The sequence below is a fragment of the Charadrius vociferus genome, unplaced genomic scaffold (assembly GCF_000708025.1).
Source record: "Charadrius vociferus isolate BGI_N301 unplaced genomic scaffold, ASM70802v2 scaffold556, whole genome shotgun sequence".
NCBI lineage: Eukaryota > Metazoa > Chordata > Aves > Charadriiformes > Charadriidae > Charadrius > Charadrius vociferus.
The window spans coordinates 396,049-421,407 of NW_009648647.1; the positions used below are offsets into that span (position 1 = coordinate 396,049).

At 39.7% G+C, this 25,359-nt stretch overlaps 2 protein-coding genes across 2 annotated transcripts in view; one reads left to right on the forward strand and one right to left on the reverse strand.

The window, feature by feature from the left end:
* Positions 1-1,800, reverse strand: part of BRAT1 (BRCA1-associated ATM activator 1) — an 8,690-nt gene extending 6,890 nt beyond the window's left edge. Inside the window, exons 1-3 of the mRNA XM_009886427.1 lie at positions 1,623-1,800; positions 1,106-1,260; positions 187-334 (exon numbers count right to left, since the gene is read on the reverse strand). Of these exons, the coding sequence (XP_009884729.1) occupies positions 187-334; positions 1,106-1,260; positions 1,623-1,800 (481 nt within the window). The remainder of the gene's footprint in view (positions 1-186; positions 335-1,105; positions 1,261-1,622) is intronic.
* A 470-nt stretch (positions 1,801-2,270) lies between these two features.
* On the forward strand, positions 2,271-25,359 carry IQCE (IQ motif containing E). The gene is made up of 23 exons (XM_009886428.1): positions 2,271-2,312; positions 3,677-3,724; positions 4,364-4,406; positions 5,029-5,169; positions 5,463-5,594; positions 6,581-6,651; positions 7,352-7,465; positions 8,123-8,173; positions 8,714-8,784; positions 9,008-9,080; positions 9,497-9,546; positions 12,083-12,240; positions 12,744-12,799; positions 13,113-13,321; positions 14,116-14,220; positions 15,003-15,105; positions 17,378-17,473; positions 17,715-17,738; positions 18,756-18,867; positions 19,884-20,016; positions 20,772-20,883; positions 22,116-22,128; positions 25,229-25,359. Exons 1-23 carry the CDS (start codon positions 2,271-2,273, stop codon positions 25,357-25,359), a joined length of 2,088 nt encoding a protein of 695 aa, XP_009884730.1.

Below are 25,359 nucleotides of genomic sequence, written 5' to 3' on the forward strand. Positions count from 1 at the left end.
AAAAAAAAAAGCATAGCTAATTTAACAAAAAACCCACAATCTTTCAATGACTTCAGTGTTTTTGACAAATGGCTTACTTTTATCTTAAATAAATGAAAATTCCTGTCTCATTTGACGTCTAAGCAACAGACTGGAATAGAAGAGGCATGGAAAATTTGGGGATTTCCCAGTCCTAGAAGTACTCACCACCATTGCAGAGGAAGTGGAGGGCAGGCTGGTGATGCATCATGCTGTGCACACCCTCCACCCAGCCACTTCGCACGGATGCATCTTCCCACACTGTGCTGCTCAGAGGCCCATCCCTGCCAAAGAGCCTGACCAACAGCTTCTCCTGCTGAGGCCAGAGAAGACACAGAGTAAACAGTAAGCAAAGGGGCTTGAGGGGAGTAGAAAGGCTGCTCTGTCATCCAGGTCAAGAGTATCAATAGTGTAGTGAAGCCTTCTCTTCCTAGAAGGATCACTAACATAGAAAATTTTCACAATCCCATGCTTAAGCTCAACCTGTCTCTTTCATAGACTAAGCAAGAGATGTGTTCAAAACCAAAATTACTTGTCTTTAAGATGCTAGGGACAACTTATATATATATCAGTTCCATCACACTGCTTTATGCAGTTGCATGCATCTCTTCTCTCAAACCCTTATGGGTTTTGAGTTTTGTATTATAAACGTATTCTATTGTAGAAAGCAAGGCTTTAAAAAGCTCCCTCATTTCTGCAGGGAATCTGAGATTTCCTGTCAACCAACTATGGAGGGAAAACTACATCTGTTAGTGCAGTTTAAAACTACAGGATCTGTCCAGGGATAAAATATTTTGCAATGACTGCTGTGAGATACTGTTATCCCATATACTGTTGTGAACAGAAAATGAGAAACATTGCATATTAGCATTCGTAGTACTACTGTGGCAAGACAGAAGACAGCAGCTTTATGTGAGAACTGGAAAGAAATGGCCTGATTGTAGGTCTTGATTATCATATCACTGTTTGCTGAGCTGTCTGATATAAGCCAGAAATTTTATAAACAGAATATGTACATTTTCAAGTGTCCTCCACATAGGAGGAGTAAACAGACACGTGGCAGCAGCTACCTGGGTGACCGACTCACCTGGAAGTGTTGGAAGCAGTTTTCGGAAGCAGCAAGTATCCCAGCTAACCGCAGAGTAAAGGAGAGGATGCTCGGACTGGGCTCTGGCAGTGCCAGCACGGAAGCAATGAGTTCTGTCAGACAGGGGTTGTCCTGCACCAGCTTCACGGTAGGATCTAGTGACCGGGTGTTGCCCGAGGAGAGGCCAGAAAACAGAGGGTCACTGCCAGGACTCAGAGAGCATCCGTCATTCATTCAGTGGCAAGTCCAGCCCAAACCACGACACTCTCTCATAACTCTAAGGCTCTTGCCCGAGCTGAGTGTAACCCCTCACAACTGTTAGGGACGAATTTGGGTTCCCCTGAAGTCCAGGTACAGGCCTCAAGTACTACACAGCGTGTTCAGGTGTCACCCAGGGAACAGCACCTCTGCGGGGGGACTCCCCCAGCGCCCCGGCCTGCAGGCCTCCCTTCCCCCTCGGACAGGTCCCTGCCGGTCACCGGGGCCGGGGGGGCGTGGGGGGGCTGCGGGCACTCACCGAACTCCGTCAGGCTCCGGAACCAGTCGAGCAGCTTCTCCAGGCAGGTGTCATCGGAGCCCGGCTGCCGCGGGTCGGCCAAGGCGGCGCAGACGCGGGGCAGCAGGAGGGAACACTCGCGGGTCATGGCGAAACGGCGGCGGGCCCGGGCGATGCACCGCGACTCCTGCACGGACATAACCCGAGAGGGGGGAGCGGCCGCAGAACCGGGAGAGCCCCGCCTCGCCTGCCGCGGCCGCAAAGCGAGTGTCGCAAAAGTGGGGCCGTGGCCCGGGCGCGCTGGGAGGCCGGCGGGGGGGCGGAGCGGAGCCGACCCTGCTCCTCCGCAGCCTGCCGGGCTTTCCTGCCCCTGGGGGCCGCTTGGCGGCACTCGCGCTCCGCAGTAAGACCGAGGCCCGCCTGGCCGGGCCCGCAGGCGGCGGCGCAACTGCTCCCGCTGCGGCGCCTCCCCGCCCCGGCCACTCTGCGCAGGCGCCACAGCGCGGCTGGTTGCCATGGTTACCGCAACCCGGAAGGGCCGCGGGGGGGGGGAGGCCGGCGCTGAGCCCGGGCCGCCGCGGCCGTCCCCTGCCCCGAGCTGGGTGCCATGGCCTGACGCGGCCCCCGCCGCCCTGCCACCCCCTAAGGCCTCCCCGCCACTCTCTCGCCATGGCCCAGGGGGCTGGCGAGGCGGCCGCGGACGGGGAGCTGGTAAGGAGTGGGCGGCGCGGAGGAGGAGGAGGAGGCGGCGGCGGCGGCCCAGGCCCCGGGCGCGGCCCGGGAAACGCTCCCACCTACCCGTGAGGCCGGGGCAGAGCCTTGAGGCCCCTCAGGCTCGCCAGGCGGGCGAGGCGGGGGCTAGGAGGGGGAGGAGGACGAGGACGTCTTGGTCCGTCTCCAGCCCGCGGGGTTGTGGGTTCTGCCTGTATCTCCTTGGCTGGCCGGTAGCACGGCGGAGGGGGGACTTATCGTTCGTTTTCTTCCGCCTCAGCAGCCAGATGGAGGTTTTGAGGCCCTTTGCTGGGAGCCATCATTTGCTCTGTTGTCTGTCGTAGGTGGCTCTTGTTGGGCCTGTTTTGCAAGAGCAAAGGGACTGTAAAGGTTTCCAAGGGACTGCAGTAGTTTTGTTATTGCACGTTTATATCCTGGTGAATGTTTTGTTGTTTACCATCTCCTGTCAAGGCTGGGCACCTTCCATGTTCTCTGATTCCTAACGCGATAGCTGCAGTTAGGTAGAGAAATCTCCCAGAGTGATAAAAGGCCTTGAAATAACAAAAATAATCAGTGTGCTGAAAGGAACGTTGCCTCAGGAAATTAAAAAGTGTATGGTATGGTGTGTGAGCTGTGTAACCGCTTGCTCTCAGCCAGCACAAGGAGCTGGTTTACCTGCTCTGTTGTCAATCCCAGCTCCTGTTCTGTCAGCCAGAGTTCTCAAAAATGCTTCACCACAACCTGCCTCTTACAGAGACAGTTCCACATCTGTCCAAAGAACCATGCTGCAGCTGTGAGCGCCATGGAGTCAGCAGTAAGGGAAAACATGCTATCGGCAAGGGCTGCATACATTCAGATAATTTGAAAGCAAAGTGGACATTTTCCTTTGGCTGTGGATGTGCGTACACTTGAGAAGCAGGGAAACTTGTGAACTCGATCAGAAGAAAAATCACTTCTCTAGTCAAGTTTACTGAACATTCCCATAGCATAGCAAGGGTAGGAACAAGTAAGTGAGGAAGGGTACAGATGGATGACTTGCTGCTTAACTCTTATGGGTGGAGAAATTCATGTAGAACCAGTACCATGGAAGATGGGGCACCTGAGGGTTCAGCTGTTGTAATGCTGTGTACTGAAGTGCATAAACCTCTGTGGCTCGGGTCTGAAGTGACTTGCACTCTATAACACAGAATGTTTGTGTTAGAGCAAATGGTTCTATTTTTTTGCAACAGCGATGAGACATTTACCATTTTAATTTATTGCACTCAAACTTTCTTGTAATAGTAACAGGATATAAAGTTTTTTGGAAGTGTATTATAACCAATTACTCAGTAGAAAATGTCACAGTTAATGTCTCTGTTTCCCAGGGAGATGACAGCATGTCTGTGATAACCTGTGAATCAGATACAGAAATGGTGAGTTTTATTAATGGTGTGCTGTGGGTGAATGCCTTAAAAGGCCTCTCAGTGTGTTCTTGCAGACGTGATGCCTCCTGGTCGATAAGATGCCCTTGAGAGAGGAGAGCTAACAATGTTACTGCAGTGTAGTTTGATTCAAAAACCTCCTCTAATTTCAGATGTAATTCTGGCTTCTAAATTCTCAGTACTGGGGGCTGCAAATGATGTTTAGCTTCATTTTGCTGTTCTGTCAAGTTACGGACCGAAGTAATTCTTTTATAGAGTTTTGATGGAATTGAGTAAGTCTTTCCCTTACCTAAATGGTTCTACAGATCAGCCTCTACTCTGTGATCATCTTGAATTTGTAGATACTTGTATTTACTACTGATGGGGAAGGTCTTAGTGTTCTGAGCACGAATAGACTACTTTTTATCTGTAGCATAAAACTTCAGTAGGCACCACCTTAGTTCTGGTGATTGTTGCTGTGGCCAAATCTGCATATACTTGACTATTTTTCTTTTCTACACAGAAGATTGTGTTATTAGAACAAGTGCTCTTCATACAAAATGGATATTGAAGCCAATTTTGAGATTATATGCTGAAGTCTTTGAAGAGTACGATATTTTAAATACATAAAAAATTCTTTTTCTCTTGCAGAAGTTAAAGAAGAAAATTTTTCACAAACCTCCAAAGTCACCAAGTAAGTGTTCCAAATTTTTTTCTTCTGCTCTCATTATTGCAGACAAGGTAGATTTGTGGGATGCAGGAACAGGAAGATTTACTTGAAACAACATTTACTTGAAACAACATTTGAACCTGACCACTGTACCTGAAGTAGTAACATGAGAGGCTCCACAGCAGTTGCATTGGACCAGTTCTGTTCTTTGATTACTGCAAGAAAATCGCTAATGAATTAGTAGCTATAGAGTTAATCTGTTTAGCCTATTTTTCTCATTAATAGGACATTTGTGTATACATTCATTGAAAGGTCAGTTTATTGTATGAATTTAGACATGCAGGTATCTTAAAGATGCCTATCCAAACTGTACATGTAAACATTTCTATATGGATTGAGTTGTATTACTCTCACTATGCCTCTTTCTAAGCCTCTTCCATTTTTTGGAATTGGATTTTTTCTTTATTGTGATTTTTTTTTTTTTAAGTGAATGTCCCATTGCTCTGCATAAGCCAGTGTATAGTATGCTGTTACATTCTATTTTTATAAGTAATAGGACTGTGTCTGGGAACCTTGAAGCACAAGACAGATTTTTCGTGACCTTGAGCTTTTTAAGGGAATGCTGAGACGTTTTCTTTTGTTTTAGAGTCTCCATACAGCTCTAGCACACAACTGTATCCTAAAAAAAATGCAGTTTGGCGATCTCTGCAGGGAACAGGCAGTGCACGTCTCGAGAGTGCAGCTATAAAAACCCCAAGGCAGATGTGGCTGGGATCACTGAAACAAGGTATTAGTACAGAAACTTCATCTGCATATGTGGGTAAAATTCAGTGTTGTGGACAGCTTAACATATAAACTCTTTAAAAGTAGATTTGTATTTGATTATAGGCTACATAGAAAGTAATTTCACTATTATTTATTTGGGTGGTTGGAATTATCTAATCTTGAGCATGGGAATTTATAGAGGGAATAATTAACAGCATCTGGAGCTTTCTATGTTGCACTTGCTCAGAATAAATCCACAAATTTAATTCACAATTATCCCTGATTTTTGCATTTTTGTTCCATTTTTATTGGCAGGAATGAGCCATCCTCTGAAATCAGATGTTGACATGGGGCACATGCGAACTAACATTTCTAGTAGCACTCCAGAATATTTGAAGGAAGCTCTAGGAATGAAGAAGCCAAAACATTCTCGTTCTTCTAGTAATGGTAAACTATGTAATGGTGTGGTAGATAAAAAATAATAATCATTTTTCCATATAAAAACACACATTGCTTAAGATCTTAGCTTTAGTGAAGCAAGAGCCATTTCAGTTTAGCCTGTATTAAAATGTATGTGTCAAAATATGATCCATGAGATACTTTTTGAGATTTCTAAATTGGATAAGACAGGGGTTTCCAAATTTTTTGAGCAATGAGTCACTATTAGCTTTCAGAACTTTTTGCAAATTGCCATGCATTTGCAGCTGAAAACATTGCAAATATAATATGGTTCAATGGGCCAGCTGTAGACAATTTATTGTGACTTTGCAAAACATAGTTTAGGAAGCATTGATAGAAACCATCTGCTTGCTGAAATTCTATGTAATTGACTCCTTTTACTTCTTCTCTAGAAAGTGGAAAATCATGTGGTTGTGATATTAAAATCAATTGAATTTTATGAGAAGAGCAAAATTTAAAACTTTCATCCTGCTTTCCTTAAAGGAGAACTGTAAACTTAAAAACCCTACTTCCATTTAAAATGACAATAGTGTTACTGGTAATACACGGACAGTTTGTGGCAACTTTAAAAGATGATAGACATTTACATGTTAGGCATAAATAGAAAAATATATTCTGGACATATTTTAGAAACCTTTTGTAAACAATTGATTTGTTGGGATGAGAAGACTGCAGTCTTCTTTGAAGCGTATATCTTTCTTGAGGTGGGTATTTTAGTCTAGCACCAGAGATAAAAGAAGAAATTAGGAGAAATTTTCTGTAAAACCTGGCAGAAACTTCATATAGCAACATCTCCATTTCACCTCCATTTTTAAAATTAATTTTCTTGCTGATTTTTCTTCTTTAAAAAAAAAAAAGGAAATTCTAGTTTCTAGCTTGGTGCTGTTCTAGGTATTTTCCTTTAACTGTAAGGTTTCTGGTTAGTTAAAAATACCTCTTTCAGATCTGCTTATTTTATGCACCTTTTTCTGTAGGCTACATTCCTGGAACTCCTGACTACAAAGAAAAAGAAGATATGTATGATGAAATTATAGAACTGAAAAAGGTACAGTCTCTCTGATACTTACATAGAAAGTCATAGGGACACTCCATCCACCTGTAGATGTCCAGGCCTTGTTGGTTCAGAATACTTTGGTTTCTACGACTGGGACATCCACCAAATTTTTTTGCATTTGTAATGTAAGGCTAAACTAAACTTGTGTCTGTTTAAGGCAATTTCATTGTTCTTATGGTGCGATAGATACTTCTGAGTACTGGATGTGGAAGCCTTGAAGTATACCCAGTCCTGAACCCCAGCCATGGCCCTAGCTGGACGCTGAAAAGGTTCATTGCATTTGGTTTCTCTGTCCCTCCACCCTTTTTTTTATTTCCTCCTCCTCCCCCCCCAGCTGTTACCCATCACATTTTAACAATTTCTCAGTTGAGTTTAGTGCAGTGGATGAAAGATGAGGACTGGGCATGTTGAACACTAGGGATACCTATAGACACATATCTTGGGTGTTGCAGATCATTTGTGTAAGGTTGCCTTTCTGTCAAACCTTTTCCTTTTATCTTTGCCCTGTCACCTCCCTTACCTGTCAGCCCTGATCCAGTGTGATGGTCTCTTTTTTTCTTTTTTTTTTTTCTTTTGCTTCATCCTCACCATCATAATTGGATTGTTATTTACATCAAAATGTGTTTCCATATGAAAACTCAGTGTTTTTCTATTTCTGAAATGTGATTACAGTTTTTCTCCCCTCTTTTAGACAATACAAGCTCAGAAAAATGAGGGAGACCGCATGAAAACTAAGCTCCGTCGACTAGAAGAAGAGAACAACAGAAAGGATAAACAGATTGAACAACTGTTGGATCCTTCCAGGGTGACTATTTCTTGGGGGAATAAAAGTGGGGAAAAAGAGTGCTGAGTAGTGTGATGTGCTTCTCCCCGTCTCTAGATTCAGGAGTCTGTAGTGTGTTGGCTCCTAGGAATGATGAGTTTGCATATGAGAGGTGGTTGATTGGTGTGAAGGGATTTATGTTTTGTGGATCTCAGCTGACGAGTCCAGCCTCAGTTCAAAGGAAGATCATATCATGCTGTATGGATAAGTTTATTTAGCAAAGGTACTTTTAATTTCTGAAGGTAAAATTGAGATGCTGTGTCTTTAGAGGCCCACTTTTTGAATATTTTGACTGAGAGTAGAAGGGAGTTAACCTCTTGCATGGTCACTGATGCATGTAGTCCTTAGACCTGAACAGGGAAGCAAAAGATGAGCTTTATTGTCAGACCCATGAGGCAGAGAAGCATTTAGGGTCATAGTTAGAAGACCTGAATTTCACTGAATTCCTTGTGACTGTCATTTTCTGTGTGCAGATCTACATCTTGAGAGAAGTGTGCTAACACAAAACAATGAGTATAGGGACTTAAGCTGTTGGACTGTGAAATGACTGTGGAGATGAGTAGAAAATTCTGTGGAAAGAGCTGGCAGTAGAATAAAGCAGCAAGGTTGGTCACTTGCTTTATCTGTTATATCTTTCAGGGCTCTGAGTTGGCACGAGCTTTGTCAGAAAAGAAGGCTGATAACAGATGGGTAATAATTTCTTCATTACCTTCTGCTTTCATTTTCCCTTCTTTCCACTTGCCAAGCTGAAACACTACTGAATAAAAAAATAAAATGAAGTAAGAAAGAATAAGCCATTAGGGAATCATGTAACTATTATTTCTATGGTCAGATAAGAAATCAGTAACAAAGATCTGAAATTAACATTATTTTAGGGAGCCTTCTTTGTCATTGTCTTGAATCTGTTGAGATAGCGTTGAGTTCTCCCTATTATTTGCTGCTTTGAATTTAGCAGGGTCATGTGCAGAGTTGTTTTGATTTAATGATTGTGTATAAATATTATTAAGTTAGTTATGTTACTACGAGACAAGTTAGGGATCTGATTTCATTAGTGTTCTCTTTGCCACAGGGTAGCAGACATGCGTATGATTTACCAAGTACTGAAGTATGTATGCATAAGTATATCTGGTTAAGTACACTTTATAAAGACAGGGCAAGATTATGGAGAAGTGGAACTTTATGAAGAGATGGATTATTCGAGGACTCATGAGGTCTTTGTTCTTTCTGTAGGTGGTTAGTGGATTAAAGCAGAAGATTCTCAAGCTAGAACAACAGTGCAAGGACAAAGACAACACTATTAAGTATGACTTTGGCGGCGTAGAGGCTTGTATTTGATGAGATAATAAAGGCAATTTGAAATCGATGTTATTTTTCATCTGCATTTTTCTGTTCCTTAAAATGTTTATGTGAACTTCTAGAACATACTAGCAATTATAAACCACCCGCCCAGAAACAGTAAACCAACAGGTATTGCAGCACTTTGCTGCTCTGACTGAATTATTTTTTGTATTATTCTATTTTCAGTAAGTTCCAGGCAGACATGAAGACCACTAATTTGGAAGAAATGAGGATAGCTATGGAAACCTACTATGAAGAGGTACGTCTGACAGGTCCTTCAATGTTCACACAGGAGAGGAAGTTGTTCAGTTAATGAGTCGAAGTATGAATAAAATGTTTTAGATAGGTTTCTTACAGCTTAGCTGCACCTGTCATTGGAATCAGATTTTCATAGATACTCTTGTAGCTCCAAATATATGTACTGAAAAAACTGTTTTTTTCAGTGAGTTGAGTGTGTTAACCAAAAAGCAGAAATAAAGAAACTAATGTACATCCATAAGTGTCTAGATGAAAACCAACATAACAGTACCCTGATTTTCAGTGACAGCATCATTGCCTCTGCTGCTACCTAAAGAGCCTTCTTGTAATTTTCATCTAATGGACAAATGTGTTGCATTAGCAATGTCAGCTGCCGCAGGTAGCTCCTTAATGGAATCTATATTTCATATTTCACAGGTTCATCGTCTCCAGCTCCTCCTGGCAAAATCTGAGACTATGAGAAAAAAGTATGTTTAATTCTTTTGAGGCAAATGTTTGCGTGTACATGTTTGATATATCGCTCGTATACTGCTTTAACTGATGGAAAACAACTGCATGGGAACAGTTTATTTTGTCATTTAGATTGCTGGATTTGCTTTTTGGTGCTACTTTGGTTGGCTTCACAGCCTTGGCTTATGTCTTAGTCATGAGGTTTTTTTCTTGTAGACAGATCATTTTGTGGATGTGGAAAAATACTAAAGCTATTTAAAAAGTACATGAAAGCTCTGAAAATTAATCTCTGTTAAATAAAATTCATCTTCCTCCATAATCACACCTGTTCTGACATCACTGGTGTTTGAAACAAATTCACTAGAAGTTGGGCATTTTGCTCTTGAGTCAGTTCTGCATCTTGCTATGAAGAAGGTTTTTTGCAGTAAACATTTTCCTGTGGTAGAGAGAGATAGATCTGCAGGTCGAGGTAGCTTTTGTGAGAGATCCGTGAGTGGCACTAGTAAGACACTGTCAGAGAAGCTTGTACTTGTGCTTGTCACTAGTGTGCAGGTGTAGACATGGTGGTGAGGGTAAGCAGTCTATAGAGGAAATAAAAATCAAAGCACAATGGCAAAATACAAAGCTCCAGTAAGAGAGCAAATTAAAATTGTCTATGCAATAGTCTTGTGGGATAGGAAAATTTGTTACCATAACACTTCAAAATATGCTTGCCCTCCTATTCTTAAGTACAGGCAACTATCTTAATTTTGGTTGTAATTATTTAGATTGATAGAAACATATGGCAACTCTTTATGGTTCATTATGTATACTACCTGCATTTCCCTAATTCACTGTCCCTTGTGGATTGAAAACTGCAATTTATTTTGTCACTGTTCTTAAAAAAAAAAAAAAAAAAAAAAAAAAAACAAAAAGCAGCGGTCAGGGTAGTCTCTCTCCATTACGTGACTGTCAGTCTCTACTGGAGAGGCTGAGCACTGAAATAATAAATGATGTTGAAGGTCAGGACTCTGGTACGTAGAAAGAGTTGTAGGAGAGTGTTTCTTTCATGGTGCTTGTCTATGTTATTTCTGGCTGAAGTGAATGGCATTTAGCTCCTCTTTTTCAGTGTTAACACTGAAATATGATTATTTATATGTGAAGCTGTAGTATCCAATTGTAGCTAGAAACCAGGCAACATTTCAAGTCCTCAAAGTGGTCTGCAATTCTTTCATTTAGGTTTTGATGTGCCTAAAATAATGACACTCAGTAATACGGTTATGATTTCTATAATTTCTGTCACTTCCCGTTTTTGGTGGTGTGTTAGTTTTGGTTTTTACTTTTTTTTTTTGACAGCTGTATGAATAATCAGTCATCCATGACATCAGGACAGCCTTATTTGTTTGGTTTTATGGCTTTATTTCCTTTTAATTTCCAAAAGGTAGATTACATACAGCTTTTCACTGATATGCTAATTGTAGACTATCTCCCCCTTTACCTTGTAATTATTCCAGTGGATGGGATGTAAGATTCCTTCACAAACTGTTCTGTGATTATCATTGGCAGTGGCATTTGCCCAAAAGTAGGTTCATCAGTTACTTCAGACTTTTGTTTCCAAAAGTAAGTTTTGAAGAATTTTCTCATAACAATAGTGAACAAGTATTTTATCTCACTAGAAATGTTTTGTGAACAAACTTTACAACTTTGTGCATCTAGAAGCTGAGATTTCTTCTCCTTTTTATTAGAAAAATTAAAAAGACAAAATCACTGCAATATATCTAAAACAGTTTTAACATCTAGCAGGCTTTCTTTTTTCTGATGCCTTTTATTCCCGTCAGATCGATGTTAGCTGTATTCTTCAAATCTGTTTCAAATCTCTCATTGATTGAAATGTATCTTAAATGAAGAAATTTCTTTGGGGTTTACTTTCACAGGTATGGGTGTTTTTTTTTTACATTAGAGCAGCAGTCAACAGTTATCTGAAAACACACTTGTGTGTTGGATTTATTTGAGAGTTATTCCATCTATGTATAGCGCTCTCTGTGTTCCAATCTCAATCTGTTTGTTAAGTGAAAGCAAGCAATTCAGAGCACGCAGGTTAGCTTTCTGTGCTGAACAGTTTTTTTGAGGAGTCTCCCAATTGGCTGAAGATAAGTGTTTTTAAATCATTGGCTGATAGAGCACTGGTAAAGCACTATAAGCACTTGGTTAACAAAACAAATAGAAAACCAAGTAAGTAAAACTCATATGAGCACCCTTGTTTATGCATTAATGAAACAGGGTGGGGGAGGAAGTAAAAGTAATAAATCAACTTTAAAAGTTTCAAAGTATATTCCTTCTTTCATATAAATTAAAACAATTGTGAAAGTGTTGAGCAAGGTGGTCTTTGCATGTTTTTTCCTAAAAGAATAGGTATTTCCTCAAGTAAAAAATGTTGAGAAGTGCTACTGGGGGGAGCTGAGACAGTTAACTTAGCCAGCTGACTTGAATACTGAGGCTGTTCCACTCTTTTTAATGCTGCTGCTTTGTACTTTGCTTTTAAATTAACTTTCTGGTTTTGACCCTGTTTCCAAGTACAGAGGGCAGAGATACTCAGAAACAACTAAAGGCACTGAATACTGCTGTCCTGAGGTTGTCTAGGAACATCAAGGAATTGCAGAATGAGAATCAGAGGCTGAAAGAAGATCTAGATCGTGTACTGAGCAGTTCTCCTCCTTCCAATACAACAAAAAGTACGTGCTGAAAAGTTGGTGAACATGGGGCAAGGGATTTAGGTACATTTGAAACGTGTTTGAGAGCAGAACCATGCAATGGTACAAATAAGGCAGTTATTACAAAGGTGAAGATGCAGGAGGGGTGAAGGTTGGAATGAGAAGTTTCTTACAGGAGTCTCTCTGACTTCTGGATGTGCTGCTCCAGTCAGACCTCACTTTCCTTTATTATTATCCCTGAGAATTCTGGACTGGAGTCACTTGAAGATTTAATGTTTCACTGGAATACTGTTTTTCAGTTGTTGAAACCAATGAATATGAATGGTTTATATTGATTTCTGAGCTAATTGGTGTAGAAGTCAGCTATTTGAAGCCTATTCTTATTTTTTCTTTGCTGCATATTTAAAGGTGGGGTTCAGAGGTCTTTAGATGGTCTTTCTATGTGGACAGAAGTCTCAAAAAGCAAGAACGCTGTTGACCTCATTGATAGAGTTTCATGTTTATAGCTTTGTTATTGTGTTTAGATTATAGTGAATGGAGCAGACAGAGGCTGGTGAGGCGGATTTTGGAACTAGAAAAAGTAAGTGATGATCATCATGTGGCCATCTTACCTGTCTTTGAGCAGAAAATGCAGAACCACTGGCTTGTGCTCCTGTCATGTAGTCTTTCAACGTAGAGGCCTTGTGCATTCTGTTTTATGCATGTAAATTAATGCCTGTACCGTGTGCCCTTCCTCCCTTTTTTGTTTTCTCATGCTTGTTACATATAAATGCATATTTTAGAATTAATTTCCATTTCATCTTTTCTCATGGCCTAAATGAAATCATTTAATGCTAAATTTAATTTTCTTCTTTTTTTCTTTTGTATTTTTTGTGTAAATTTATACTGCTTAGAAGGTATGTGCCGTGGAGAACACCAGGGTGTCATCAGCAGATAGCGAGTCATCACAGTTACTTGCTGTGTCATCTTCGCCTTCAGCAGACCTGGATCACCCAGCCTCTCAACAGGTAGAGCATGTTGAGGAACGTCGTCGCCTCCAAGGGCTAGTGGAGAAACTGAAGAGTGATAGGAAGGCACTTCAAAATCTCGTACTCCATAAAGAGTAAGTGCAGCTCTTGTCTGAGAGGTTGTTCTTTTGTAGACGTGAATTATTTAATTATTTCCTATCACGTTACGAAACGATGTAATAAGTCCTTCACATTTTCAGCAAGAAAATGAATTTTGAGGGTCCCTTAAGCTTTCATTTCAAAAGCTTTTTCTAGTCCTACTAGCATTGTAAAATTATGTTGCAGGAAAAAAACCTCAGAGAATGGAAAATGAGAATTTCTGCTTATTTCTGACACATTTTTCAAGGTGTATTTTTTTGCCAACCACGCTGAAAAGCCTTTGAAGGGTTACGTGTCGCTTTACGCAGCACTTCTTGGAAGCATTTTGCTGTAAAAATTTGTCTTGTTTTTTCAACATGTTTTGTCCTGGTCTACCACTTTCTCCATTTAAGCCGGCCTCCTGCCATATGATGCACTGTGACTTCTTTTCTCCTCAGTAAGCAATTGATTTGCAATTTGTATTGCTTGAACTCATTTGGTGTGTCAGTGCATAAGGGCAGGCAGGTTAACCTGATCATGAGCAGAGATATGCACACAACTATGTGTTGTTAAGACAGTGCCTCCTGTGTCAACGCGCCTCTGAACAAAAAGACGCAGTGAGAGCATGCAAAGAGGCCTTTTGCTTCTGAACAACGTATGCTTGCATTTTGTTTTGTTTAAAAGAAAAAACTAAACATTTAATTACAAATTTGAGAAAACCGGTTTTAGTTAGAAATTGAAACAAAAAATTACTTCTTTTTTGAAGTATGGATGTTTTAAGCATGGTTTAATTTCTTTATACACTGTATAGATTAGATATCAAGCAGTTACTGCAGGCTAAGGCTGAAGTGGAGCTGGAGCTGCAGAAGTGGCAGAATAAAAAGGAAGAAAATAGTACAGAAGAGCAAACTTTCAGGTATCATACTTTGTACTAGTAGATCCTTTCAGAACCAAACCCAAAATCTGTTGAAGTGTAATTCTGTTTTGAAGTGATTCAGGATCCATAGGAGTTCATCTGAACTGCAGGAAGCTGGGAATTCATTTAAGCAGAACTGATTTGGAGGGATGGAGCAAGTTACTAGGAGAAGAATTCTATAGAGTAGTTTTAGAGGAAGTGGAAGACTAAGAAGTATAGCTTACAATAAAAATTAGTAAGATAAATAGAAAAAGAAAGCTGCCATGTTGGGCTCAGAAACATTTTTTTTCTTTATAAGGAAAAACTGTAGTATCTTTACCTTACCTTAGCCTTCGCTTCTAGACTCCTGTCAATATGTCATTCCATTTACTTCATGTATTTTGTGTGACTGTTGACAATAATCCTGTGCAAGGGTGGCAAAAAAAAAAGTGATTTAGTGATTTCATTATTGCTTTGTAAGAAAGGACTTTGCTACAGTTTCATATATGTCAGTCATCAGATCTAGCTGCATTATTAGTAGTACCAAGGGTACCATTGTAACCTTGGGCTTTTTGGTTTTTTCTTTTCTCCAAATGTTCACATAAAGCTGTGCTATCACAACTTAAGAATCGATGTTCTGTCTCTGTTACTATGAGAATATGTATCATGTTATCCTGAGCAGTTTCCCACTTGGCCTTTAAAAAACCCAAAGCAACCAAATATTATGAAGTAGGTTCAGTATATTCAAAGCGGGAACAACAGAAAACTTCTAGCTATAAATATCTTTGCTTTTCCAACCACAGTGAGGAGATCCAGAACCTGACACAGAAAGTAGGGAAGTTGGAGTCAAAATTGGAGGAAGAGAAGAGACAAATGGCAGAAGATACAATGCAAAAGCTTAATAAGGTACAGACACAGGTTTTGCTTGCTTGTTTTGGGTTTTTTCCCCATTGCATCTAAATAATATATTGCAAATTGAACTGATAGTCTAAATAGCTGCTAGTTATGTCTTGTCAGAGGGTCATTAAATCTTGTCATTCAGAGAGAGAATATGAATGATAGCTAATTCCCAGCATTTGTTGATAGGTTGTTTTAATAATTACCACTGCAACTTGAGGGTGTTTTGGAGCTGTTCTTAGTGATTATCTGCCACACCATCACTTTTTTCTTATTCAGCGGAACGTTGCAAAAAGCTCACCCTTCTAAGTGTTTGGGTTTTTTTGCTGTACTTTCTAAGAAAAAAACAAACAAAAAAAGACATTTGTGGTTTTGCTTATATCTTCTTATAATATCTGAACCCATTAGCTAATTTCATTCCAATTTTGTAGAGGAAGGGAGGTCTTGTAGGAGATGACAGTTAGATAAAAGATAGAGGCACAAGTAAGTGTGCTCACTGACAGACTGGCAAAAGACAAATGCTTTTCAATGATTTTTATGCTGGTCAAGTGATCAGTTAGGGCACATGTGCTGTCCAGTCAGAAAATATTCATTAGCCTTTCTGTTTGGATGGAAGCTCGGTACTTTTTCATGGGAAGGCTTACAGGATGTAGAGCGCTAATCATCATGAAAACAGACAGGTTTTTAATTCCACTGCTGATGGGACACCATCTTTGAGTAAAGAATTAGGGAAGATGTCAGTGCAATAAAATAAACCCTTATCCCCTTTAAATTGAAGTTTTTGTAGAGTTGAGGTATTCATAATCTCTTCTGGATTTTCCTATATCTAATAAATATAACTGTGCATCTATTAACCCTGGACATTCTTAAATAGGGCTTTGTAACTGCTTGGTTTTCTGTGAATTGTTTTTTTGTGAAATATGACTGAACTTGATATCTTTGCAATCTTCCATCCCTCTGCCAAACATTGTTGTAACTGGCCAGTAGAGATGAACGGGCACTGACAGACAAGCTTTCTGATGCAGTGTGGTCATGTTAATCTCATTTCACTGAAAGCTAGTTGAAAGTTATTACTGAGGATTTTGATCGTTGTACTTAAAAATAAATAGACCCTGAAATACAGGTAGTAAAAAATATGAATAAAAATGTCCACTAGCTTAAGAGGGTGCTGGTTTTTGATATACTGTGCAGTTCTTTAGATTTTTTTGTGTGTTATAGGCTGATGGATGCTAGATGATGTTTTGAATACCAAATAACTCGAGTCTTTAAAAACAGCCAACAAATAGCTCCTTTTTTCCGCTGCAGACTATATATATTCTTGGCCAGTAACCATCCATTTATTGAAATGTTCCCATTATTTGTAATTATCACTAAGTTCCTACCAATTTTTCATTTTAATAGTAGGTTGTCATTTTTAATATAACATGATCCATTTGCTAAACTTAAGCCTGTAACTCAGCGTTTTTAGGTTATAAATAAATCCTTTTCACAGAATCAAGAGTTTTTTTTCAGAGTCTATAAACTCTCCTGTTCCTCTACTTAAAATTTTACACCAACAAATTAAATTAGTCTCTTAAAATTGCAGTTAACTTTTGTTTGGCAAGCGAGGTATGACAATTAGTATGGGATAATTAGGGATCAAAAGGATCAGATGGTGAGAAGTGGAATATGCAACCACACCTCACACGAAATAACTGGAATAAAATCTTGTTTTGTACTTGGTTTCTTTTTTTTTTTTTCCTTTAAATAATTTCTTCAAGATAGAAGAGTAGAGCTATGCCAGTTTACACAAGCTTTGCATCTTGTTGGTGTCATATGATGGCCAACTCATCAGTAAGCTTAAACAAATGATCATGGGGCCGCAGTTGCCAGGATGGGACATGAGAGAGCTCCCTGGTTAATTAATACTAGTCTTACCTTATTTTGCAATTCTTATTCAGGTATCCTGACGTTTGTTCTCAGTCTGTCGATAACATACAAACCTTTTCTGATCAGCAAAGCAGTGGGTTCCGCTGTTGGAGCTTTAGCAATACATAGAAAAATAGGTGTCTGTGTAAATGAAAACGTTTCCATTCCCATGCTCTGCTAACAGCTAAAATAGGAAAAAGAACATGAGCAGTATTCAGAACTAAGAATTTCCTCTTTAACTTCCTTCCATCCTGCAGGCAGGATGAGCATTTAACAGCTTTGGTGCTGATTTTTGAGTCGTATGTAACCTGTTTCCCTCATAGAATTCCAACCTATCTCTTCAAGGTACTAAGTTAAAGATTCTCCTTTGCAGTCTTTACCAGTCTGCAGGGTTAAAGACAAAGAAGATCACAGGAAGGAACAAGCAGCTAAAATCATCCAGAGACAGTGGAAGATGTACCGAAACAAGGTGAGATTCTCCTATCAGGGAACAGTGAGGACATCCCTGTCTGAATCTTACTCTTGTTTAGCATCTACAGTAACCTGCTGCCAGGTTCCAGGAACTGCAGCAGTGCTTCCCACTACGATTCCCACTAGAGGTGGGACAGGTTTTTCCGTGTATTTTGATTGTTGGGAAAAATTTGGAAAAATCTTGATTAGATAAAACTTGTATATATTTGTGACATTAACTTAGGCATTTCTCATTTCAGAAAGAAGAAATTGCTCTGGATGAGGTAAGTGTGTTTATGACACCCAACAAAACAGTAAAACAGTTTTAATTTGTATCAAAGCACAAAAGTATCAAACAAACAAAACAAAATCCCAGTTTTGTTTGATATATCTTGTCAAAGTGTTCCCCGTTTGGCCTCAAATGTTCTATACTTGGTACCTTCTGCAAGATGAATGCTTCTGAAAATTTTGAGCAAAATTTGATACAAACAAATAGGAAAGTTTTCCTCTTTTAGGTAATTCTAATAATGTGTTCGTTTTCACTATGATGAGTCTTCAGAAAGATTTGAAGTAAGAATTTGAAGCCTTTGCTAGGAAGAAATGTCTGAGTATTATGAAGAAACTGGCTTTGACAAACTTTTCACTTTTTGATAAATGTTTTGCACAAAGGTTTTGATTAAACTGTTGTTTTCAAATAGCACAACGTAGCATCTTACATTTGTTTCTTCCAGAACATTAAAAATCCTGCTTTCAGAAATTAGAAGAAATTCTATGTGATGCAAACATACATCTCAATGTTTTTTATTGATTAGAATCCAGAAAAATCTGAGTAGAGAGGAAAGACTTATGTTCAGTGTAATCACCACAATGGTATGCCAAACTTGGCTTGATTTCTAATTGTAGCAGAGCATCACAGAGCCTGCTGGGTAGCCAGAATCTAATATGGGAATGGGAACATGTTGCTTTATTTGTGAAATATAGGCTAGTGTTGACAGCTAGAACTTAACTGCGTTTGATAGGATCAATCATGAACACCTCCCAGATTGAATTCAAACCATGGAGGTGTATATCAATGGGTTGTCACAGGCTGGGGATTCTCTGGATTGCAGCAGAGTACTTGTGAAGTAATGGGGATATGTGTGTATCCCTTAAACATATGAAAATATCTAGACATCAAAGAGTTTCCATTGCACAAGGAAAAGTTATTTCTCCCATGTGCCTCTTCCCTCTGGACTCTTGTTTTAATTTATAGCTGCCATCTTTCGAAGGAGCTAACATCTACTTATTTCTTTCCGTGCTAGGCAGTTGTCATGCTTCAGGCAGCTTTCAGAGGACATTTAACTCGACAGAAACTGTTACTGAATAACAGGATGCATGATGCAAAATCTCACAACAAGGTAATTATTGGGGCAAATGGGTATCCAGGCATCCCATTATGTTTAGTTTACTGTGTAAAGTACTGTACTTCCAGACTTAATTCTCTGAATCATCTGGTGATGTTGTTTTACTGCACTGGTTGGCAGCACCACTGTAATTCCTGAAAGATATCGAGCTCATTCCTTAGCCTTCCTTTTCACCTTCTTTAGTTCACAGTTTTTCTTAGAAGTAAAGCTATAACTTCTCTGCATTATGGACTGTAACTAGGTCTCCTCTTTTTTTTTTCTGGTTTTCCCATCAGCTAATAACATACCCTTTAAGTTTTTATTTCAGTGTTGAAAACTGTGCTTGCTCTCAAGTGTTCACTACTGAATCAGTGTAGTAATAGACACACCTTTGCCGCTGAAATAAAAATTTGGAAAGCATCTTTGATTGGATTGAAAATTAAAGGAGTCTTGCATGTGGCATGCTCAACCGAACGCTTGTAGTGTCCTCTGTCACATCAAACTTGCTCCAAATTGCGCAGTTCTGAAAATGAAAAAAGTTCCTTACCAATTAAACATTTAGTTTCTGTAAATCATTTGCCAACTTCTATGAACATCCTTTGGACCTTCAGCAGGCTAAAGTTAATTTGTAATTCTCCATTCAGGTTGTCCATCTGGTTGCACTTTACATGCACTTTTATTTCATTAAACTGGCCCAGTGTATTAGGACTGGATACTTTTGCTTGATACAAGCAGAAGATATATCCATCATGAAAGTTGGCTAACCTCCTTCAACTTCGAAAGGTTTCCTTCTTGAAAAATAAATGAACTTTCCTTGTAGGTGTCTGGTCTTTCATTAATTGAATACAGATGCTTCAAAGCTTGTATGATGATCAGGTTTGCATTTCCTGCGGATTTAGTCTTATAGAACCTTAAAGACTGCAGACCAAAAGATGGGAATATTTGCCCTACTACCAATTTCACACTCGGGAGTAAGATTGTGAACACTTCTGTCAAGCTTCTGTGCAATCTGTAAAAGGTCAGTTTTCTTAAATCTGATTGCTTTGCAGAACTGCTGCATGTCTTCCATGTCAAACTCCTTGAGCTCATCTTCTGATTGCAAGGAGAAAGATGAGATTGTGACATTCATCCAGTCCATTTTCAGGGCTCACTTAGCACGTACAGTACTGCTTGAGGAGAGGTAAGTGAGGAACGGATATTTCTGCAACATGCCGTAGCAAAATTGGGTTTATTACTGGAGAGGGGTTTGTTTTTTTTTTCTTTAATAGCATTTTAGTGTGGGTTCCTTGGAGAACATTGGAGAAGGAGAAAAAGGCCATTGTTCCAACAAAGATAAGGGAGAGGTTGCTCATGAGAAAGTTCAAAGGGTGTGCAAATAAAATGGTTTCTTATTGCGGCAGTAGTCTTCCCATATCCTGTTGCATTTTCTCTTCCATAGCAATGAGGAAAAGTTAAGTAAAATAATTGCTCTTTGGAAAAAAAAAAAATACAGTTGCTATCAAACCGATTGCTAGTACACTTGCTTAATGTAAGTGAATCTGAAGCCGTGAGCCCTGACATGTACAAGTTAAGGATTATGTGGAGGAAGAACAGTGAAGAGCTAGAATACCATCTTGCATACAGTCTAGTGACTTAGCTCAGGAAGAACGCACTGATTTGCTTACTGCTTAGGTTTGTGGTGACTCTGTCTTGAAAAATACTTCCTTTCTTTTTCTTATGGTTTACTGCTCCATAAGTTTTTAATTTTGGCTGCCATGGTTACAAGGAGAGCTACATAGCTGTCACCTCACTTTTTAGTGTCTGAGCTCATTTCTGCAGGTGATAAGCTTTTGTCTCTTAGAGGCTAGCAACACAAGAAACTCTTCAGCATACCCTCTGAAGACAGACTGCAGTTCTTGTTCTGTGCCTCATGCTGTGCAGTATGTCTTTTTGCAGGCCCTCTGTGTCCAGTGCACCAAGTGAGAAAGCAGATTCTGCAGTTTACATTACAGAGAAGAAACTGGTCTCAGCAGCACTCCAGAGACCTCCTTCAATCTTCATGTCATCTGTTCCTGGTAATCTCATTTCCCTCTGTGTTCAAAAGTATGTGTGTTTTGAGTGGGTGCGCACATAATTTTATAGAGAACATCTGCACATGCACACACATGTGCAAATGCGTACTTGTACTCTGTGTGTGTGTCGTCTTTTAATTTGATGACGTGTTGCTTATATTGCCAAGTGCAGTCCCTTACATAAAAAAAAAAAAGCTTTGACAGTATCAATACCAGCTTCCTCACAGTGATTTGCCTTTTTGTCACAACTGTGGTTTGGAAGGTCTCTCTCTGGTGTGAGTGGTAATTATTCAAGAAACACGGTGTTCCCCTGTATTGCCTCTTTACTTCCCTTTCAATCCCCCCAGCCCTGTAGCTGTAGTGTGGTACTTTCCACTACGTTTTGGGCCTGAAGCCACAGACGAGCTGAGAACGTTTTCACCATCCTGACTTAGTTCCTGAAGGGGACAGACATCTGGTAAAAAGAACCATCCTAGTCAGCCATGTGTATTTAGTCACGATTTTTTCAGCAGTCTTCCATTGCTGCAGTAAGGGGAAAAATGAAATCCTGGATAACCTTGCCAACTACTACGGTGGTACTACAATACAAACTGGGAAAATGTCTGTCTTTTTTATGGCTCTTATGCCATTTGGTTTCCTTCTTGAATTCTTCATTGCTGTTTGTGTGAAGATGGAGTTAAAGCCAAAGAGGCTTTTAAGAGGATGTTTAGAAGTACTGAGTAGGAAAGGCAAAATAGTGATGCAGTTAAGACAGCCTTAGACGTGCAGCTTCAAAGGAGTTAAAAACAAATTAGTAGAAGTTGGTTCTATCCAGAGTCGGATATTTTAGGCTTTTATGGACGAGTTGGAGAAAAAAGAGCAACTTTGAGAGTGACCTGAGAAACACTGACTTGGTTTTTTTTGTCAATGAAAAGCTGACAGTCCCTGTAGACTTGCTCAGAAATGGAGCATTCTGTAAGCAGCTGAGGCTGTTTCTCTAAGATACGAGATGCGGAATAAGCCAGAGTTGCAGGGGTTGTGAATACAGAGGTTATCCTTCAGTGAAGGAAAATGTGTTTAAGAAATTTTACTGCATTCCATATTCCAGCGTATTCTACTTTGTGAAGGAGTAGGTAGTACTTACTTCTGAAGACGTTAGAGCTTTGAGTGATTGTAGTTATGTCTAGTGACAGTATCCAGAAAAAAAAATGCTGCCACATCCTGTTTTGCCAGGGCTTTACTGCAGTAGCCTTTATTGCTATGTTCAGTGTAAACCCAGAGTAAATCAGTTGCGAAGTTCTACCCAAAGAGAAAGAATCACTGCTTTGTGTTTCTGAAGAAGTGCTTCTAAGACCCAAAGAAGGGTGTAAAATGAAGCTAGTCTGGTAAATGCAGTAGTATGAATACTAATAGTCACTGTCTAGCTATGAAGTCTTCAAAGCTAAATTTTATTGCAGGTTATGATGACAAAGTAATGAGTGAAGAAGTTCTGGAAGAATTTATACCGGAAGGGATAGAGAGAAGACCATAAGTATTCAAAATTTCTTTCTTGCAGTCCTTTTCTGATGAATATCAGGCAAAGCTGGTTATATTTGCTGCTGGTCTTAAGAATATGGGAGACATTTTCAAAATCTGGGATGAGAATAGAATGTACCTAGGTAGGTTGTGAAGAGGCATACTGGATATGTGCTTCTATAACTGCACAACTGCCTGAAAAACTGTCTTGCCCTAAAGAGCTCTGTGAAGTATTAGCTCTTGGTGCATTGGAGGATTTAACCAAACTCTCTCAAAAGGCAAATCGGGGAAAAAATTAATACAGGAGGGAGAGCATCCTCTATGAAGAAACGTGACCCCTCAGCAATCTGTTTGGTTATAGCAGGGGTTTTGCCCTTTGAATTCATGTAGCTTAAACAGGTTAAAGTTAGCTAAAAGTCCAACATCTGTCATTCCTAGCTCATGACTGATGTAAAAATCCACTAGCAAAATTGGTTTTTGCTGTAATGTGTTTCACTGGTTATCCTGCAGCTTGGAACATACATGAGACAAGGACCTTGTTTAACAGCTGAGTGATTTAAAGCAATCAAATTCCTTTAGCTTTAAATCATACAGCTGTTGAACAAGCTCTTGCTTCATTTGTCCCAAGTCCAAACTTGCATTTTGTGACCTCTAGATCTTGCAGTGATCTTAAACTTTTAGTGAAAGTCTATATTGCAGTAAGTCATTTAATTTCACTAGCCTTTCGGCATTATTTTGAGAGGGATGGGAAAAATGAAAATGTGTTTTAAAGAGCCTTATGTATCTGCTAGAATAAATGTATATAATCCTGGTCTAGCATTGCAGACTTTTAATTCATGGTTTGTGTCAGGTTAGATGTCTGTTTTCCAAAAAACCAAAACAAAACAGCAAAAGTCATGTAGTATTCAACACTGCTTTGCTCGTCTTCAGAATGTGGACAGTACTTGGAGATTTGTAAAGTCATTTCTGCTACTTCCCATGAAATGGAACAGGTAATAACAATTCAGTCTGTGAAACTTAGCATTTTGTTTCTTTCTGTCAGGGGAGTGGCAGGAAGGAAGAATATATTCTGTAAATGCACAGCAATCTTGAATAAGGGCAGCATTTCTCTCTGCATATCACTAGCCGCTCTGGATAGAACTGCTAACCTAATTTGAGGCTTTTTTGAAATCATAATGAATTTACATACAACCCTTAATCTAATCAGCTCTTACCCCTTCACAAGCACAAAGATAAAAGTTGTCACTCTGAAGTATATTAAACCGAAGAAGAGGACAAGAAAGTCTCGGACATCAAGAGCAGGATATAATCAAGAGTGATTTTCAAAATATTAAGCTATTTCATATATAATATCTGTTTATTGTTGGAGTTGCATCTTCTAGTTATCGTGCCTGCTTCTGGAAGTTCTCTTTGCTCATCCTTATCACCAGTACTGCTGGCTCATAAATCTTCCTGAAAAACTCTTAGATTATTTGTTGACCGATGCAGAGACGGATTTCACTTAACTAGAAAGTCATATTTCTTTGCTTCTTTCGGATGAGGTCAATGTAACGGCCTCCCTGCATTCCTTCTCTCCAGTCACAGGCTCTCTGTCTGTCACTCTATTTCTATTAATGGGCTGGTTGCAGTCCCCTTTCTTTATTCCACATTCCAGTTGCTGTGTATGCCTCCTCTTCCATACCAGGATGGGTTTTTTCTGTGTCAGGAACATCTTTTTTCACTATGAGGTCCATGGCATGGCTGCTGTTCTTCCCAAGTAATCTCTGTGTGCCCTCTGTTTTTCCCTTCCATTTCAGTGTCAAAATCTCAGTGTATGGTTTCTTACTTGTCTCTTTCCTCTTTCTACCACAGGTTGTCTTGATTTGTTTTCTTCTCTGGGAGATAGTGGTTTCACAGAATCACAGAATTTTCAGAGTTGGAAGGGACCTCTAGAGATCATCTAATCCAACGCCCCTGCTAAAGCAGAGTTTTAGAGAATGGGTATTTTAAACTGAAAAATATGTGGAGCTGAGGGGAGAATGTTGTGCTAGGAGGTATTAATAGCTATGGGGAGGATATTGTGCTAGAAGGTATTAATAGATGTCATCATTTAGTTCATAGATCTCTTGCAGAAGAGATACAAGCTGCTGGTTCTGCTCATCAGATGTTAGAGGCCATAAAATGTAGGTATCCATTTTATTCCTCTGATTTTCCAGTATTTACTGGAATCATTATGGTTCTATCTGTTCGTGCCCTGAACATTTGTTCAAGTGTTGGAATCGATGAGATGCATAGAACCATTAGAACCATGCACCCAGAAAAATAGCAAAGAAGCAAGAGGGGAAAAAAAAAAAAAAGAAAACCATGGTGTTGGCATCATTTTTATTGTCTTTAAGTAAGGTAGTACAGCATGTGAATACTATTTTTTGTAGTTTACAGATAAAAGGATGAAAGACAGTCACTGAGAGCTTCCATTCTCTATCTATATCTGACTGAAGTTCTCATTATGACCTTTCTGCTTAGCTGAAGCTAGCTTGGGTCAAATCTTCCTTTTCTGGCCATCTAATAAATATTTATTTTCATGACCTAAAATGGCTTCAGTATCGAATTGCTTTACTTTGTGGTGTGTAACCACTTGCAAAGATGTAAAGACAATAAGACAAATCACATGTGGTCAGTACCTCAACTTAACGCTTGCCATGCATGCTCTTTCATTAAAGAGGAACAGGAAAAAGATAGATCGGAGTTATTCATAGCTGTAGGTAATTCTGGAAACTTAATGGCTCAGAGAATATTACACTTCCCACAAGGGCTTGTTTTTGTCAATGTTGTTTATTGATGACTTTGTTTCCTTTGTAATTATTTCAGCCGGGTCCTCTGAGAAGCAATCGCAGCCTACTCCCTCGCTGTCTGTGGATGAAACTCACTCAGACGATTCAGATGATATTGTCATTGTCTCTCCGTTCTTGCAGACGAAGAAGAACAACACCCACTTTTAA